The 18,528-nt window shown below is 38.1% G+C and overlaps 1 protein-coding gene across 1 annotated transcript in view; it reads left to right on the top strand.

Annotated features, from left to right (window-relative positions):
- Positions 1–378: 378 nt before the first annotated feature.
- CTNNAL1 (catenin (cadherin-associated protein), alpha-like 1) overlaps positions 379–18,528 on the top strand; it is a gene marked incomplete at both ends in the record, with an annotated part of 20,575 nt that continues 2,425 nt past the window's right edge. Inside the window, 8 exons of the mRNA XM_010286274.1 lie at positions 379–468; positions 777–947; positions 1,530–1,730; positions 5,753–5,839; positions 9,283–9,441; positions 10,879–10,971; positions 11,292–11,442; positions 17,663–17,700. Coding sequence (XP_010284576.1) covers positions 379–468; positions 777–947; positions 1,530–1,730; positions 5,753–5,839; positions 9,283–9,441; positions 10,879–10,971; positions 11,292–11,442; positions 17,663–17,700 — 990 coding nt within the window. The remainder of the gene's footprint in view (positions 469–776; positions 948–1,529; positions 1,731–5,752; positions 5,840–9,282; positions 9,442–10,878; positions 10,972–11,291; positions 11,443–17,662; positions 17,701–18,528) is intronic.

The raw sequence follows: 18,528 nt of genomic DNA, 5'->3' as shown, positions 1-18,528 counted from the left end.
TTTCTGCCTTACCCTCCCCCATTACAGAAAATATTTTTAGTTAAGTATTTTTTCCCCTCATTTTTCTCTTTTATGAATAATGCTATGTGATAAAGTTAGCAAAATTAGTGGCAGTTTACATAACACACTCTGTATCTCTGAGATCTTCCTCCTTTGAAATCTGAATTGAATAGAGCTCAGAATAAATGCATAAATTAAAATCTGTCTGAAAAGCAAGTTCTAGATCATGAGTTATGCTGAAAATAGCAGTTGTGAGACATAAAGAAGCTGTCTCACAACCCATCCATCTGCAAGAGAGTTTCTTTTTTCCCGTCTCGCAAGCAGTTAACATTTTAGATATTGTGTAGTATTCAGGTCATTTTTTCTTTTGGTGTTTAGGATTTGAAGGATGAGAAGAAAAAGGCTAGAATGGCAGCGTCTAGGGCTGTTCTTGAGAAGTGCACCATGATGCTCCTAACTGCCTCAAAGGTGAGTGAGTATGCGTGCTCTTACACAACTTGGATAAATCAGAGTATGGCATCTGGCGGGAGAGCTGACTCTTCTTTCTCAGCCCCTCTGTAAACTTCATGCTAAAAGGTGTAAGAGTAAAGAATAAGTAGAGAAAAATCTTTATATTCTGAGTAACACTATGAATTCTACTTAGCACAATAGGAGTTTAACAGAAATAATTTATCATATTCTAACACATTCTTTAGACCTGCCTTAGCAGGAAGCATTCATTTTGCTATATTGCATGTGTACTCTTTCATAATGCTTACTTTGCTTTCTTTAAAAAGACTTGTCTGAGGCATCCAGATTGTGAATCTGCTCGTATAAACAAAGATGGAGTCTTTCATCGTATGAGATTAGCTTTGGAACAGGTAATAGAAATTGTAACTGATTCTAGACCAAACGGAGAAAATGAAATGGCCCCTATCAGTATATATTCTGGCATCAAAGAATTCAAGGTAAGAATAGAAATAGTATTGTTTTCTACAGCCTAATAGATTACCTCAAAACTAGAATTCTGAAAAAAAAAAAATTCTAAATGATGGAGCTGCGTCTTTTCAGTAGTGTAACTTAAATAACTGTCCAAAAATGTTAGTGAATCTGACAAAAGGTCAGATTCTCTGCACACAAGAGGTGTGCAGTTTTAAAGATACTAGCCAATTATGAAGCAAGAATTCTTCAACAAGAACTATTTTAATGAAGTTGTGATCAGTATCCTGGTACTTAAGCTTATTTCATGTTCAAGGCATCACCTCAACAAAACATTATTGCTCTGAATGCATTCTGATCCAGGAGGAGATGGCAAGTATCAGAAGGTGTGCTAAAGGGTGTAAGAGTAAAGAATAAGTAGAGGTAAATCTTTATATTCTGAGTAATGCTATGTTTTCCTGATAAAGGCTCTTCTAAGTTTCATACTCAGTTAAGAACAGCTAATGGACAACCGTGTCTCATTTCTTTGGAGGCTGTCACTTTGATCTACATTTGCATCACAACTGTATAACCACATACATTCTCAAGGAACTTACATGCTTCTTTTTCAGAATAAGGTGGAGGGTCTTCGTGAGAATCTTTATTTTCTCTCAAAAGAGAACCTTTCAACAATGCTGGAAGTTATCCTGGAACATACGGAGGACTTCACAGACTCTGCCTATACCAGTCATGAGCACAGAGAACACATTTTGGAGCTGTCTAAACAGGCTAAAATGGAACTAGAGCAGCTGGTTTCAGTGTGGATGCAAGCTGTAAGAGCTTTTTAGCAAAGTAAATCTTTTCACCTCTACTTTGGAAAGAAATTTTTAATGCAGTGTTTCTTCAGATCTAGGAAGAAAGAACTGCATATATTCCTCATAGCGAGAACTGATCAAGGAAGCCAGAGTTTGTTCTGTGCTTCTGCAGCTTCAGTATGTTCTGTCCTCTCCCTGCCCTGGTGGTATTGCTTCAGTGAATTCTTGATGGCTAAATTATGCTACTAGTGTTGGTAGCCTAATTTTCATGAAGCCGTAAGTGGAAAGAAGGCAGCGAACAGAAGTATCATTGCACAGCCTTAAAAAGTGAGGTCTCCTGGTTGGGTACTTCAGATGATCCTGTGGCAGTGACCACAGTTTCTTTTTTTCAACACAATGTTGAAAATACTTAAGCTATTGAAAAGGGAAATATTCTAAAAAAGCAACTCTCTTTTTTGATCTTGCAGAGAGAGAGAAAAGAGACATTAAAACTTACCGGGAATTCTTGTTTGTCCTTTTTAGAACATCTAAATGACGATAGTTTTCATTTTTAAAGAAGCAACAGATTAAGTCTCCCTCTGTCATTTGTGTAATCTTGTTCCTTGAAGGTGATCATAGATACATGCAAAAGAGAGAGGAAAAGCAGAGATGGAAAATGCTGTTTCTGTTTTTGATGCTGTCTTGATTTTGGTCTTGTTTCTGGGGAAGCGTATAACACAGAATCTTATCAACACTCTGAAATATGGCAGATGAGTACTAGTATCAGACACTTGCTTAACTGAGTGTATTACTTATGAGAAAGCATTTTTGTTCCTCCTCTTCGAATCAAATGGTGCAATCAGGTGTTCTTAATGCAGCAGTGCAGCTTGCAGAGCGTATACATCTTATTGATAACATAGACTGTTGTTACAACAAAGATGACACATGTAGGTTATTAATTGCATAGAATACCATAACTATAAGAAACTAAAACTGTGTTTGGCTTGGTGTTGGGGGTCAGCCCTGGCAGGCAGGCAAGCCCCACACAGCTGCTCACTCCCCTACAGTGGGATGCAGAGAGAATCAGAAGGGTAAAAGTGTGAAATTTTGTGGGTTGAGATAAAGACAGCTTAATAGGCAAAGAAAAAGCTGCACGCACAAGCAAAGCAAAACTAGGAATTAATTCACCACTCCCCATGGGCAGGCAGGTGTTCAGCCATCTCCAGGGAAGCAGGGCTCGATCACATGTAACGGTTACTTGGGAAGAAAGACGCCATCACTCCAAATGCGATGGACTGACTCCCCCTTCTTGCTTCTTCCCTCGGCTTTATATACTGAGCATGACATCATATGGTATGGAATATCCCTTTGGTCAGTTGGGGTCACTGTACCATCTGTGTCCCCTCCCAACTTCTTGTGCACCCTCAGGCCCACTCACTGGTGGGACAGAGAGAGAAGCAGAAAAAGGCTTGTCTCTGTGTAAGCCCTGCTCAGCAGTAACTAAAATATCCCTGTATTATCAACACTGTTTTCAGCACAAATCTAAAACACAGCCCCATATAGCTACGGTGAAGAAAACTAATTCTATCCCAGCCAAAACCGGTACACTTGGGTATTTCTAAGCTCTGTTACTGGTGGAAACTGGTCAGCTCTAGATAATTTACATGCCACATTTCAAATGATAGAAATGAGAGCCTCGTACGAGACTATGCATGTATATGCCCAGAGAGGTGGTAGATGCCCCATCCCTGGGAACACTGAAGGTCAGGCTGGACGGGGCTCTGGGCAATCTGACTGGGTTGAAGATGTCCCTGCTCATTGAAGGGGGTTGGACTAGGCTTCTTCCCTCGGCTTTATATACTGAGCATGACATCATATGGTATGGAATATCCCTTTGGTCAGTTGGGGTCACTGTACCATCTGTGTCCCCTCCCAACTTCTTGTGCACCCTCAGGCCCACTCACTGGTGGGACAGAGAGAGAAGCAGAAAAAGGCTTGTCTCTGTGTAAGCCCTGCTCAGCAGTAACTAAAATATCCCTGTATTATCAACACTGTTTTCAGCACAAATCTAAAACACAGCCCCATATAGCTACGGTGAAGAAAACTAATTCTATCCCAGCCAAAACCGGTACACTTGGGTATTTCTAAGCTCTGTTACTGGTGGAAACTGGTCAGCTCTAGATAATTTACATGCCACATTTCAAATGATAGAAATGAGAGCCTCGTACGAGACTATGCATGTATATGCCCAGAGAGGTGGTAGATGCCCCATCCCTGGGAACACTGAAGGTCAGGCTGGACGGGGCTCTGGGCAATCTGACTGGGTTGAAGATGTCCCTGCTCATTGAAGGGGGTTGGACTAGATGACCTTTAAAGGTCCCTTCCAACCCAAACTATTCTATGATTCTATGATCCATGAAAATACTTGGGCGTGCACGTGTGCCTTTGCATTAAGTATTTTCATTAATAAATAACCCAGCCTAGCTGTGGTGGCTTTTTAGTTTCAGCTCAGCAGCTTTGTCAAAGGATGAATATTTTCTGAGGGACTTAATGCAATTCAAGTGGGGTTGTTGATTTTAAAAAACTAAATTGTCATGCCTTTAGGATACATGGGGATCTGTAGAGCTATTAGGGTGCCCAGTTATCTCCCTTGCCACTCACCATACTTCCTTTTAACAAGCAGAATAACTGTGAATCTTCAGTGAAGACTGTATTTTAAATCAGAATTGTCTTATAACCTAGGTCAAGTCTAAATTAGACTGACATCACTGATCTGCTCTTGTTTGTATTATTGTATGTTAATGAAAACTAACTGGAGCACAACAGAAAATCTAATGCTGTTGATTGAATTCTAAATGTTTCTGAAATCCATCCAGTGTATGTTTGAGCTCATAAGATCACAAGCTACCGTGGTGTCTTAGGTTTTCCTATAACCTTATTTTGGTGAGGAAATTTTCTCACTTGTGTTTAAAAAAAAAAAAAGTTACACATAGAAGGAACAAAAATGTGTACATTAAATAAGTAAAAGAAAAAAAAAAGTCATTCTAGTGAGTGTAAAACATTGTGCTCCTTGTGTTAAAAATGATTTTGTGATATTACACTCTTACACAAATTACTTAAAGAAATGCATTAAATTTGAGGGACAGGTAGCTTTGAGACTTAGAGCAGATAAGAATACCTGAGGAAATGATCATACTGTCTTGGGTGGGGTTTTTTCCTTTAAATAAAATGGGGGGGGGGGGGTCTATACCTAATTTTTTTAAAAGGGGGGGGGGGGTGTCTATACCTACACACATTTTTGTGTGTGTGTGTCTGCATGTTTATGTTAATTTAGACTCTGAGGGGCTAGTGTTCTTGCAGCTATGGCCATGCTAATGGTCCCACCTAGGATAATCGTTTCCCATATATTTCAGAGAACAATGCAAAATCATTGCTACATAGCTCTTTTCCTAGTGTGTGTCTCTTGACATTTGGGTTATTCCATAGATAGGCCCTATTTGGAGAAGAGGGAGCTCTGTCTTGAAGCTACCTCAACAAATGTTATTAGCTACTGTACTTGTTTAAATTAGATAATGACCTGAAGTCTTACAAGGATGCTTTAAGTAACCTTCTTGTAATTCAATATAGAACATTTGGTATAATGTTTTAGGTGCCACTTTATTTTAAAAGACTATTTATATTAAAAAAAAAAAAAAAAAAAAAAGAAAGCCTTAAACTGTTGCTCAACTTTAGGATGTTTAGACAGAAGATTTTTGGAAGTTGTAAAGCTTAAGGAAGTCCTTTTCCTGAAAAAAGCACAGTGAGGTTCAGAAATAATTCCTGTTGAAGAGAAACAGCTAATTAGCTTTCATCACTATTATTTTTAAATTTGATTTGATGATAAATGTTTCTGTAAAAGAATTTTTCAAGTAAAGCATACACAGGATGTGCAAATGAAAACATTATATCTAGAAAGAAAAAGCTATTTTCTAAAGCAACTTGATGTAATGACACATGATGTGAAGGTGGGATTTGATGGGGTTTTGTGTAATGTTTTGTCGGTTGCTTTCTTTGGCTTGTAGCAAAACCAGAAAACAAAGGATCTCATGGAAGACTTGGAAGTAGCCATTTTAAAAACATGCCAGTGCATGAATGAACTTAAAAGAGAGGTAAGTCTAGTTTAAGCAAGCGTAAATTGAATAAGAACTTGAATTTCTTACTTCTTGTATGTGAAGTTGTAAAATAGGATCCTGTACCCAAAAAGGCTACTATCTTTTTATAGACAAGAGTAGCTAAATCAGAAATAGATCATGGAGCTAATAGGCAGTCATCTTCTGTGTCTGTCCTTATAACTAATGAGAAATCTTTTGGATATATAGGCTCTTTGCTGACTCTGATAACAATAGAAAGAGAAGAGTGTTTGGAAATAAGTACTGTGTATATAGTAATTACTTTAAATGTAAAGGGATGCATCACTGTTTTAAGTAGTTTTTCTTGTTAGTGTGTGCTTAAATGAATAAGTTACATCTGCTGTTTGTACTTAACCTGTTGATTTCGATAGCAGAAATGTGTTATGATGGTGCCTTATACTCAGGTATTTTTCTAGACAGTTAGCAGCTGTGTATGTGCTTGTTGCAAATCATTCTCTTCCTAAATGCAAGCGTGCTGAGTGTCACCTTACATATACGTACGAGATAGCTGTCTCATTTGGTACGTGGGATGGACTGCACTTGCTGATCAGGGTCCTTCCTCTGCTGTGGACAGATAGCATTGGTGTCTTATCTGTTCCACAGATTGGAGCCAAATCACTGGTTTCTGGCAGCTTCCAAAATATTTGCAAAGCATTCAGATATGTTTTCAACTGCTTCATATTATTGTTGCTTTAAACAGATGGAGACATGAAGACTAAGGACAGTGAGGGTTTCAATACTAGACTACAGAGCAGTGCAAAGATGTTAGAGAAATACAGCGCACTTGCTTAGACTGAGCTCTCAGCTGCTGTAACTGGAAGACCTCAACTGCTCAAAAAATCATGCTGCATATTTTTCAATAAGAGGCAAAATGAGAAATTTTGTCTTCTGGATTGTAATTCCTGCAGCTGTTCTGATGATTTGGACAGTGCTTTGAATCTATTTCAGTTGCAGTTAAGTGCTTTCAGCTTCTGCTGTCAGGCAGTGTGTTGGGCTCCCAGATGATGGAGGATACATAATTTGTGCACATTAATTAATAGTTTTTTCTTTGGCCACCATTATGTAGGAAATCAGTAGCAGAGCTTTTCTGGAGTGACATTCAGCTGTTTTCACTGTAAGATCTTCCTTTTGGAGTAATGTCACTCCCTTGTGCTGAATGAGGAGGAAGAGTTCCCAGTCAAAATAGTATGTGACTATGTAATTGCATAGATCATAAAGCTAAAGGTGGCTGGAATATAGTATGTGGCAGAAATCATTAATATCTTGTATTTTCTTGCAGCTCCGTAAATGTAAATCTTACCATATTGTCCTGCCTGCTAGAAAATTGCCTTCTGTAAACCAGCTAACAGAGGTGGCATAAAATACAAAATAGTGGGTTACCTGTGCCCTGTGATGTAGCTCCATATTAAAAGCAGTGCAGGTGAAAACATAGCACACTGTTCTAGAAACTGTGGAGCAAACTGAGTAGGTGTGGCTTTCTAAACTAACAAATCCTAAATGCTGTATGACTTGCTTTGCTGACCTGTAGAGTATTAAAGCTTGCTTCATAAGAGCGTTTTTTAAAAATGCATAGGACTAATGCTACTTAGTAGAGCAAATTTAGAGTATTATGTCATTTTCCTTGTTTGCCATGTAGTGATTGGGTTGGTTCCAGAGTAGCCGTGTTTCTGTACGTGGCTGAGAAGGACTGTCCTGTCGTTCTGACGTCTGGTGCTGCGGTGTATCAGCCAGCAACCAGGCTCTCTATTGGTAAAATTTAAGTATTGCAACTCTAATTAAAATGGGTTTGGGAGCCTGGGTGGCTGAGAACACAAGACAGCCTAACAAGGCTGTAAAAGTAGCTGTTTCCCATCTCTGTCATTTTATGGAAGAAACGAGAGGCATGTTCCTTCCTTGAGACTACATTCTTGCTGATGATCAGAGATGGCATTAAATAGAAGTAAGTGTCTTGTTTAGATCAGGATGAAAAGAATCTCTGATGAAAATAATCTCTAATGAAAAGGAAATCTCTATGTAGCCTATATATAAATGAGAATTGTCAGTTCCTTCTCTAACATTACAAGCTTTGCAGATATCCTTTCTTCAGAGCTGACTTAATTTCTGAGGTTAGTGGTTTGTGCTGATTTTTAATGGCATGCAAACAACACTATATAAATCGTTTATAACAGGTTGTCATAAAACAGTAGCAGCAGGTTTTGAGGCAACAGTTCAGGTTTCTTGCATGAAATTAAAACAAACAAACAACCCTCCCCCCCAAAAAAACACCCTTAATTCTGGACTGCACAAGAAGTGCTGCCGGGGGAAGGGGAGAAAAAAAGGTAGAGTCCGGGGCGGCGGGGAGGGGGGAACAAACTTACAATTATAGTAAACATTCTGAGGAGTCAAGGCCCACCAGTGTAAAAATGTCAAGCTTATTGCATTCATAAGAAGTTGGAAAATAATGTTCTTGAACAGACAAATTTGTTGTATATTCAGCACAGTCCAGCAAAGTGAGCGCAATATTACGAGACTCATAACAGTCTTAGGAGCATAAGGAAGACGTAAGAATGCTCTGCTATTTCTAACACAGGTTGCTGTTTTGTTTTCACCTGTGTTTTTAAAATGGGGCTGGTTACAGGGTGTGGGTAAACCTCCTATGACTGGTCACTAGAACTAGCAGCAGCTGCCGCTGACAGCTATTGTCACGCAGAGTCCTTCACAGCACAACTTCAGCAGATCCATGGGTCTGAAAGCGTGTCTGGATTTAGGGATGTGTTTCAAGGGGAAGCTGCTCCTTGCTTGTGGGGAATGTAGGGAGAGTGTTGAGACTTCTCCAAGACCCACCTCTGTCTTCAGTCTCCTTGCAGAAAAGATGCTTTTTACTTTTCTAAGGCTGTGTCGTGAGCTAATATATTCAAGCTTTTCTTTGCATCACTGAGAATACAATTTATTCATAGGAACTTAATTTCTACTCTATTATAAACTCGGAGGCTGTGTGGCTTCAGTCTGATTATGTTAATGTGTTTTCTTCATGAGAAGTAGAGTGGCCATTGTGCTTATGCTCAACTTGGTGCCCCACAAATTCATGCACCTGTGTTTTTCCCAGCTGTAACATTAGCAGAAAACAGCAGTGTGATAACTTCATGTCCTCATTTTACCCAGCTGCTCTTTTGTTTCTCTTCATCTTTGGTTGTGGGTTTTTCTCTTGTTTGTTGATTTTGGGTTTGTTTTTTTTGGAGTGCAGTGGGTTATATCTTTGTACTTGAATAGTAACTGAAGAGTTAAAGCCCCAGATTATATGCAGGCTGTATGTGAGTGTTCATGGCAGTAAATTTTTTGCTTCTTGGTAAAATCAATCTGTCTCAAGTTTATTTGACATGGTACTGGGTGCATTTTTTTTTTCCATCTAATGTTTTTCTCTCCTTCCTTTAATGCTACTCAAGGTCCACAATGCAGCAACATCTCTGGCAGCAGATGTGCTAAAATACCATACAGATCATATGGTTCTCAAAGCATTAAAAATCACAGGAGTAGAAGGAAATCTTGAAGCTGTAGCAGAATATACTTGTAAGCTATCAGAGCAGAAAGAACAGCTTGTTGAGGTGAGTTCATGGCTGCTTTAATTTTGGAAGGCACTTAGAAAATGAGTGGTCAGCTTGTCTTGATCTATTCTTCAGGAAGGCTTCGGGGGGGTGGAAGGGGGATGGTGGTATAATTTTTATTTTATTTTATTTTATTAGTATACTGTTGAATTTTGTATTGTTCTTAGTATGGTCTGAGCCAGAGGTGTCGCTGTGGCATACAGTTGTTGTAGAAGGCATGTACAGTCTTAGCCAGTTCTTCTCCTGGACCTAGACTCCAAGTCATTTTTTAACGCTATTATCTGTGTGTATATACTAGGGCTGAAATATTAATTGAAAAATAGAGATGATAGCCTTTTTTTTCAAGCAGCAGGCATCCAGCAACAGCTCAACCCAAAGACACTTTTTAAGAATGTAAGGAATGTAAGGTTAAGTCTCTTAATCCACTGAACTTGACTGTTTTGAAGATCTTGTGTAATTTTTGTCAGTCAACAAAGGATGTCTGCCACATATACCTTGTTGCTTTCTCATCTGAGAGATGAGCAGAAGTAACTGTACCAGTAAGAGACATACAAAGATAGAGATAATTTTGATCTGGAAGATGGTGATGCTGGAAGCTATACCTGCATGGCATCTAACACTCATTAATTTCTAAAAAAATCTGGTATCGTATGGGGCTTGAGGATTCATCCGAGAAGTATGAATATGCAGAAGCAACACCCTTGAACTTCTGGGACTGGCAGATCAACACTGTGGATTTTTAATTTTGGCTTTAATGTCCTCTTTTTCTGTGAGTAATCAGTGTTGCAGTGAGACACTGATTTTTTTCAGGCATTATAGCATTTCTGACGATGGATAGTGCAGTTAGCTTAATACATGCTGTCTCAGTCTTATAAATTCTCCTTTGAATCTGAAAACTTGAAAACTTCATTGTTCCTTCTCAGCCCAAAGTTCACTCTTAATGTTATTTGCCAAAAAAAAAAAACCAAACCAAAAAACCCACTACATTTTGCTTACTGTGAAAGGAAACAGTATTTCTTCCCTAATAATTTGACGCTGCTTTGCTCAAAGATAATTTAGTTCCCTGGGTGATGAAAGCCTAAATTTTCCACATCGTTGCTAATTGCTGAGTAAGCCTGTTTTGGTGAAGTCATTTATGCTACAATTTTTCCAAGTTTCATAGGTATCTGATTACTTTCAGGTTTATTCAGTCATAAATGTGTGAAATTGCTGTTGTTTTATTTTTATTTATTAAGACTTTACTTTCTTTTGGTGATTTTCTACACATTCCAAGTCAGGATTTAGCCCTGTTTTATAGTAAATGCTCCCTGAGAAACACCCAGCTGTGCGGTCCCCAATAAGTTTTATGGAAGGATAATCAATAACTTTGTGTGTGTTTGTGCATGTGCACTTTTTTCTCACTACTTATGAAAGTATATTTTAATAAAAAATATTTAGATGTGTCGCTTGTTGAGGCATGTTTCTGGAACCGAGCCCCTTGAGATTACTTGCATACATGCAGAAGACACTTTTCAGGTCACTGGCCCACAGGTATGCATAGCTTTTATCCTGCCACTTCTACTGGACATAAATAAATAAAAATTACTTTTAATTTTAATTTAAATTTTTTGGAAGCCTAATGTTAAACTGTTCAAAGCAGTTCTAAGAACAAGTTAAACTTTAATGTTGGGTGGTGGCTAAACAATGCACAAGGAAGATCATCAAGCCTGCAAATGTCAGATGAATACACTACAAAGACATAATAGTAGCCATTGGATTTTGTGTTTTTTTCTCTGTGAAGGCATTTGTGAATTCGTGTGCAACACTACTTACTAAGATTTCCAATAGAACATAGTTTGTTCTCTGTCCAGATAATTTCTGCTGCAGAAACACTGGCATTACATCCATCAAGCAAGATTGCAAAAGAAAATCTTGAGGTGTTCTGTGAGGCCTGGGAGTCTCAACTGAGTGACATTTCTATGTTGTTAAGAGAAATCAATGACGTGTTTGAAGGAAGAAGAGGTAAGAATGCTACATACAAATAGAAAAATGTAGTTTTCAGAACATGTAGTCTGAGAATTTTAAGTGTGATTTAGGAAATACTGTTTTCTTCCAAATAAACAGTCCCACATCCCATATAGAAATGTGGAATCTAGGTGGCAATACACAAGTATATTGGTTTTGTTTAGATGTCAAACTAGGGTGCTTATTGGATTTTTAAAAAGAAAAACAACTAAAATTTTAAAGGCCTGATTTATGTAAAATTGAGTATGTTTAACTTTCTACGCTGTGTTTAGTTCCAGCAAAATCAAATGGAACTGTTCAAAGGACACAAAAGTATTCAACACCGCTCTTTGCCAGCGGTGTCCAAATACTAGCGATGTAGGGCTTTCATCCCACCTTTTGGTTTTTCTAGAATGTATCAGTTCATGACAATCAAGATACAACAATGAGTTTTGAGACATGTTTAATTAATTTCCTGTATTTCTGGAAAACATATATACACATACATACTCTATACTGTCAGCTTGTCTTGTATTCACTTGATAATGTAGTGAATGTAGTTATTTGATTTTTAAACTGCTGTCCTTTCTCCTGGATGGAATCTCTGACGACTCTGCACAATCTTGGGATATTTTCTCTGGTTGGTAAGTTTATTGGTATTTGTACAACATGTAGAAGAAAACCTGGGAAACTTAAGAAAAAAATTCTGTATTTACTTTTAGCATAGGGCAATTTACCTTAAAAATGGAAGCCATTTTGTTTTTCATTTTTATCTACCTTAATTTTTTTTCAAATGATGTCTTTAGTGTAGCCTGTCATTCTTCTTGCGGCTACGTGTTTGTTTCAGTCTGTAAGGTATAATTGCATACTGATGGAATGTAATGTATAATAATACTGAATGTCTCGTATTTTTAAGAAAATCACTCAGGTTTAAAAGTTTAGATTTAGTTAAAAACAGGGACTTTTTTTTTTTGTATCTAAGATACAGAAAAAGTAAATCCTTATTCAGGTTAGATGACACTTTATCAATGATACAATACTTCATCTTGCTATTAACGTGAAACCTGTCTTCATTTTCAGAGTTTATTTTGCCAGTTTAACTTTCTGTACTTGATCAGGTTTTTGTGTAAGCGGTTGTTTTCTGCCAGCTTCCTTGTGAGGACGGTAAACAACCAACCGCAGGGCAGTCATACCTTAAATTGTTGCTGCTGGTTGCTAGATGTGTGTCTGGGCCTGAAGACTTGCGAAAGAAAAACATGTATTGAAATTCTGAGTGGGTTTACAATAATTGTGTGAAGCGCAGGCTACTGGGAATTTGAGGCGTTTGAGAAGTACATGATTGTTATCCTACTTGTTCTTCCAGCTTGGTCTGGAATGCCATATCAAGATGTGTAGCAGTCAGAGATCCTATTTATGGGCCTTTTAACTTTCAGTGGGTGTTTTGTTTGTTTTGGGAGCCAAGGATCTACTGACTTTCTTTAAACATAGCATTAAATTTTATATAATGCATCTTAAAATGTGGTATTACTCTAACATTAATACGTTACAATAAATTTGGAATTTGCAGGGCTGATCATGCAGTTATCTGATTTTTTTTCATGTTCATGCAATGGTCTAGCAGGGTTAAATGATAACCTTTTCATATATTTATATGTGTGCATGTGTGTGTATATGCATATATATATTACTGTATTTAAAAATAATACGACAAGAATCGTGCAGCCATAGCAAAGCATATACTTGGCTCTCCAAACAAATAGTTCTTGAAGTGTTTCAGCAGATTCCCAGCCTCTCCTGGAGTTAGTAACTTTCTCTTCTCCTGTGGCGGTTGACAGCAGATAACAGACATTTTCCACAAGTGGTACTTGCAGTTTCTTTAAAGCATCATTCCAGAAGGCAGCCCAGTGTCGTTGCTTGAAGGAGAGAGATGAGAATGGGTGGGTGTTGCTGAGCATGTTGGAGGCTGTAGCGTGTGTGGGCCGGGGTGCGGGGATGTGGCGCTTCAAGACATGGTTTTGGGAACATGGTGGCACTGGATTAATGGTTGGACTTGATGATCTTGAAGGTCCTTTCCAACCTTAGTGATTCTGTGATTCTCTTTGGCCTAGCCTGGTGGGTCTGTTCTTGTTGGCGTCTCTCATTTCCTCAGTCTTTGCTTCAGCATGAAGTGATCTGGTACTACCATTGGTAAGACAGTAAGCATAGCTTGTATTCTGTATATGGCCTTGGGTGCATTAGGTCTTCTATTGCCAAATCTATGCTTAAGAAATCATGTCTCCTTTTTCCTTGTCTCGTGGCCCAACCTAGTAAGGGACTTCTCTCTGAATCTCGATTGTTTCATATGAACTGTCAGTTATCTCCTTAGAAATAATTTGGTCTCCTATATCCACCCATCTTCTACAAAGTTTTCTTCTGTATTGTGGGCTAATCTTTTTTTGTTTGCTTTTTTCCTCTCGTCAGACTTCAGAGTGACTTGTAAAAAAAAAAAAAAGAAAGGAAAAAATCTCACGCAAACACCCCCACCTATTTGCTTCCAGAAAATACTCTAAATTTGCCACTTTCAACATTTTCTCTCCTAGAAAACATGACTTATGACCCAATAAATAAATTAAACCTACAGTATTTGTTTGCTACGAGATTATGAGTGGCATTCACAAAACTTTTGCCTCCAAACACAATGAAGTTTCACAATATTTTATAAGATTTTATTCTTCTTGTAACTCATGATACTTGTCTTAATGTTGAGGTTGGTAAAAGTGTCTTTATTTTACAGACTAAAATGTAACAAGTGCTTTATTCCCAGTAGAATTGTGATTGTGTGTAACAAAAGATAGAATTAGAGTAAGAAGGTATGTATTTTTTTCCTCCTCAGTTTAAAAACTTGTATTTTTGTACTGCAAATCCACCAGTTTAAATGATTGGCTTTGTTAGAGAGTTCAGAATACAGTTTAAGAAGTAAAAATTGAATGGTGACTATATGTGCTGGACACATCTAATAAAATAAGCACTTTTCTGATTACACTAGATTCACGTTGTTCATACTAATTTTTTTTTTTATTTTTACAAGCAATTGCATAACTCCTTATCCAGTGTTTCTTTCATAGCAGCAGATTAGGTATTTCTCATACTGAGGTTCAAAACTCAGTGGATAGAGAGCCAGATTTAGCTTGGGAATGAAGCAATATTTTACTCGATTTTAATGTAATCACACCAGATCGTGCCCAAACTGAAGCGATCTCGTCTTGGGGAGGAGGGTGCACACGCACGCGTGGGGTGGGGGAGGCTGGGGTACACACTACAGCCCAGTACCCTCACATGTATTTTGAAAATGTCTCTCTGCTAGGCAGAACTGCAGAGTGAGGTAGAGTGGGACTTCTCTTGCTTAATCCTAAAACAACTTTTTAATCCAGCGGTGAGGTTGCCTGTTCTGCACGCTGTTGGTGTTTGAAACCTTGCGTGGCTGGGCTGGGCTGAGGAGAGTGCTGGCCTCTCTCTTCTAGAGGTGGCTGCTGCCGGCTGGGAGATTTGGGTCACCCGCTGGAGGCATCGGCTCGCTCCCCGCGGGCTGTACCGAGCGCTGAGAATTACTAGGTTACCTAAGATGCTTCATTTTGAGGCTCTTGCGTTTTGAGATGACTTACCTAATGAAAGTACCTTTCGTTGACCCAATCTGTCGGGGGTCAGCCAGTCTCTCCGTTTTTTCCCCTTCTAACTTTTGGTTTCAGCATGCTGGGGAAGAATGTGAATAATCCCCTGATTGCTCCCTTGTAACTTGGTCAGAAGTGAGAGAATAATTCATGAAGATAACTTCCTTTTCTGCCCTCCTCTTCTGTTTTGCCCATTTGATTTGAGAGGAGTTAGAGGATTCGGGAGGGCTGCAGGTGAATAGGGGATACAGATCAGAATTTCACAATTGAGAAATTAGAGTTCTAGAAAGAAGTGTGAAGCAGGGATGCAGCTGCCTTACTCCCAGGTGAGAAGTGAGATCAAAAGCAAGATTTAAAGTTGAAATACAGATGTTTTGGGGGAAAAAACATGGCTGGAACTACTGTAAAGTGGAAAATTGGAAGACAAAGAGGATAAAATAGTAAAAATTAATTTTCAATTAAAAAAAGGGGAAAAACATTATAGAAAACACATTAGGAAAAACAAAGGCAGACTGGAATAAATAAAAAGAAGATCACAATATGGCAAAAAATCTTTTGCTATTATAGAAAAGATCTAACTTACAAAGTAAGGAAGTTAAATACCTGAAAAAATGTATATGAGTATTCCGTTAATGGCATCCGATATAAACTCCGTGACTGTACTGGTATAATTAAGTATTTTTTGATGAAGTAGGATTATCTCTGCCCTGACTTGATCTGCATTTTTGAAAGGTCTGGTATCTGTGGTCCAGTGACGTGGGGTGTTTGTGTGTGTGTGTGTGTTTTGAGGTTGTTGTTGTTTTTTTTTTTTTTTTTTAAATGTTCCAAGAAATAAATAGTGCGATCCTTCCTCTTTCTGAACATGGTGAGCAACTAAACCTTGGAAAGCCAAATAATGCGAATTGCTTGAACAACAAAAGCAAATTATTTTTTTTCTTATTTCTGTTTACCACCTCTTTCCATTTGGTTTCCATAATTCCGAATGCCCACCTTGTAGTATGTGAGTACCGTGTCCTCGCAGTATGCGTTTGTATTCCATTTGTTATGTGAAAGCTTTCTGTGTTTTTACGTAGCACCAAGCTACGTAAATGGTAAATGGTATACGTTTCTTTTATGCTACAGCATTTTAAACTTACAAGTTAGCTTTTGTTCTTGGTATGTCTTACATGCTCTCTTACATGCCCTTTAGCTAATGTTTTGATACATAGGATGTTGTAAATAACTTCTCATTAAAGACTGGTATAAATTATGAGAAGTGTTGCTTGGATGCATGTTTGGGCAATTAGTGTCTGAATAACTCTGCATTCTGAAAAAAATAAGTATATTATGCTTGAGCTATCAGCTCATTTCATCTTTTGCAAAACTGAGTAGGGGAAGGAAGAGGTGATCTTAGAAAGGAAGTATTCCATTTTTCATAGTTGCCGAGAGGGTTGAGGGACACTTGTCAACTTACTGAAATTGGTTTTTTAGGAGTCAGTTGCCTAGACATGGAGCTCATGATCTTTCTGTGGTGTTGGGAGACAAAGAGCACACTTTCAAAAAATCATGAATGCACAAGAGAACTGTCTTCTGAGGACTCAGAACAGAACTTCTGTAGGAGCTGATCAAGAGGAGGAAATAGCAATCAATTGTAGGAGGGTTTTTTGCTTGGCCTTTGTCGAGATGCATCATCTCTATGCAAACCTGGTACCGATACCCATTAGAGTAGCCCATTGTTTCTTCAGGTAACATCTATTTTTCACTAGTTCTTAAGTTTTTTATTTATTTTACTTTAATTTTATTTAACAGACTTTGGTCTCCTGAATCTATTGTAATAAATGTAAATCTTCATAGATAATTAAGTCTTCTGGTAACTGGAGTATAATCCTAGGCTGTTAGTCCAGGCACTGTTTCCTCTGTGGATGAACTCTTCTTACCGACTTTTAGGCAACACCTAAAAGTTGTTTGTTTTTTTTTTTTTTTCCTGCATTTGTTTTGCTCAGACTTGGATTATCTGGGGCTCTTGGGGATATAAGAAAGAATTCAGTAAGTGTGTAAAATGCTATAGAACTTTTTTCTTTATAAAACACAGTGCACATGGGATATGTACAGTACAGTGCAACATGAGGGTTTTATTTGCGTTACTTAGAAGAACCTGCCTAGGTATTTCTCAGTAGTGGCATTGGTGACTCCAAATTTTATACCATCCAACCCATGCCAAGAAAAGCCTTATGTGGAACTACCGTTGTATGTTCTGCACCTTTTGCAAGAAAATGAGTGTGTGTAGCGATAGCTACTCAGTGACTGGAGAGAGCTTCTTGACTTGCTTGTGGATTGCATCCAGGGGACTAGAAATCTTGTTGAGGAAAACTGTTCAGAGGAGCTTGCTTAACTGCCAGTTGCTGAGAGGTAGAGTCTGAGCAGTGCAGAGTTCTTGGCTCTGGAAGCACAAGATGGAGAGGCAATCCCCTGCAATGTTCAAAGAGGAGGAATTGCAGGTAAGTAATTGCTTTTATAGTACTGCAACTTAAGGAAGCATGAAGTAAGGCATGTGATCCCATTGATTAAAATCTGCATACAAATTTTGTTGTAAATGTGTCTGTTCTTCATAGGAGAGAAGCGTGTCTATCTATCACTGCCCAGACCAGGGGTAAGTTGCTTTTGGGATTGTTGTATTTGCTATATATCTGCTGTTAACTAATTGACTTCTTTCCATGTTACACCTTGATAAGGGCATAGCAGTATCTTGCTAACATGCATCCTGACTGGATGACTGACAGTAAAATACCAAGTTGTGACAATTTATTAAATGAATAACAAAAATACTGAAAAGAAGGTAACTAGTTACATAATACGCTTTAATCACTTTGATTGTACGTGAACGTTAATTCAATAATATGACACTTTTCTACCATGTACTCAACTTGTCATGCTATATAATAAAAAATGCATTGTTACTATTAAAACAGTAAGAATACATTGCAACATAGGGAAAATAAATATTTGTAATTTTTTTTTTTTTACATTGTTGCCTATTTGGAACAAGTGGATGTGTTTTCGAGCCTATTGCAGGCTCTTGAAGTAATAGCTTCTTGTTTCCTTCTTTGATCTTAAATGTTTTTAATGCGGAGCAAAAAGCTACACCAAATGCCTAGGTTTAGTTGTGAGGTAATTAATATAATTATCTGATTATAATTGATATTACATTGTTTCTGAGAGCACCTGAGTGTTAGGAAACCTACTAAACCCTGTTAGTATCATGTAATCAGTCATTTGATTCACTTGCTACGCACTGTATATTTTTATGGGTAGGAAGAAGGAAAAGAATGATTTCAGAAGGTACATTAAGCTCTAGCATGTGTCTTTCTCTCCTCATTTTCCTTAACCTGTAGTGTTGAGGAATTTGGCTGTGAAATTATCACACCATGTCTCCTGTTGTGCAATTCTGTGACTTCAAATACAACGTGTTAAAATTTCT

The sequence above is a fragment of the Phaethon lepturus genome, unplaced genomic scaffold, assembly GCF_000687285.1.
Source record: "Phaethon lepturus isolate BGI_N335 unplaced genomic scaffold, ASM68728v1 scaffold4424, whole genome shotgun sequence".
Lineage (NCBI taxonomy): Eukaryota > Metazoa > Chordata > Aves > Phaethontiformes > Phaethontidae > Phaethon > Phaethon lepturus.
Note: the sequence above shows the minus strand (reverse complement) of the source record. Positions and strands in the feature narration are given on the sequence as shown.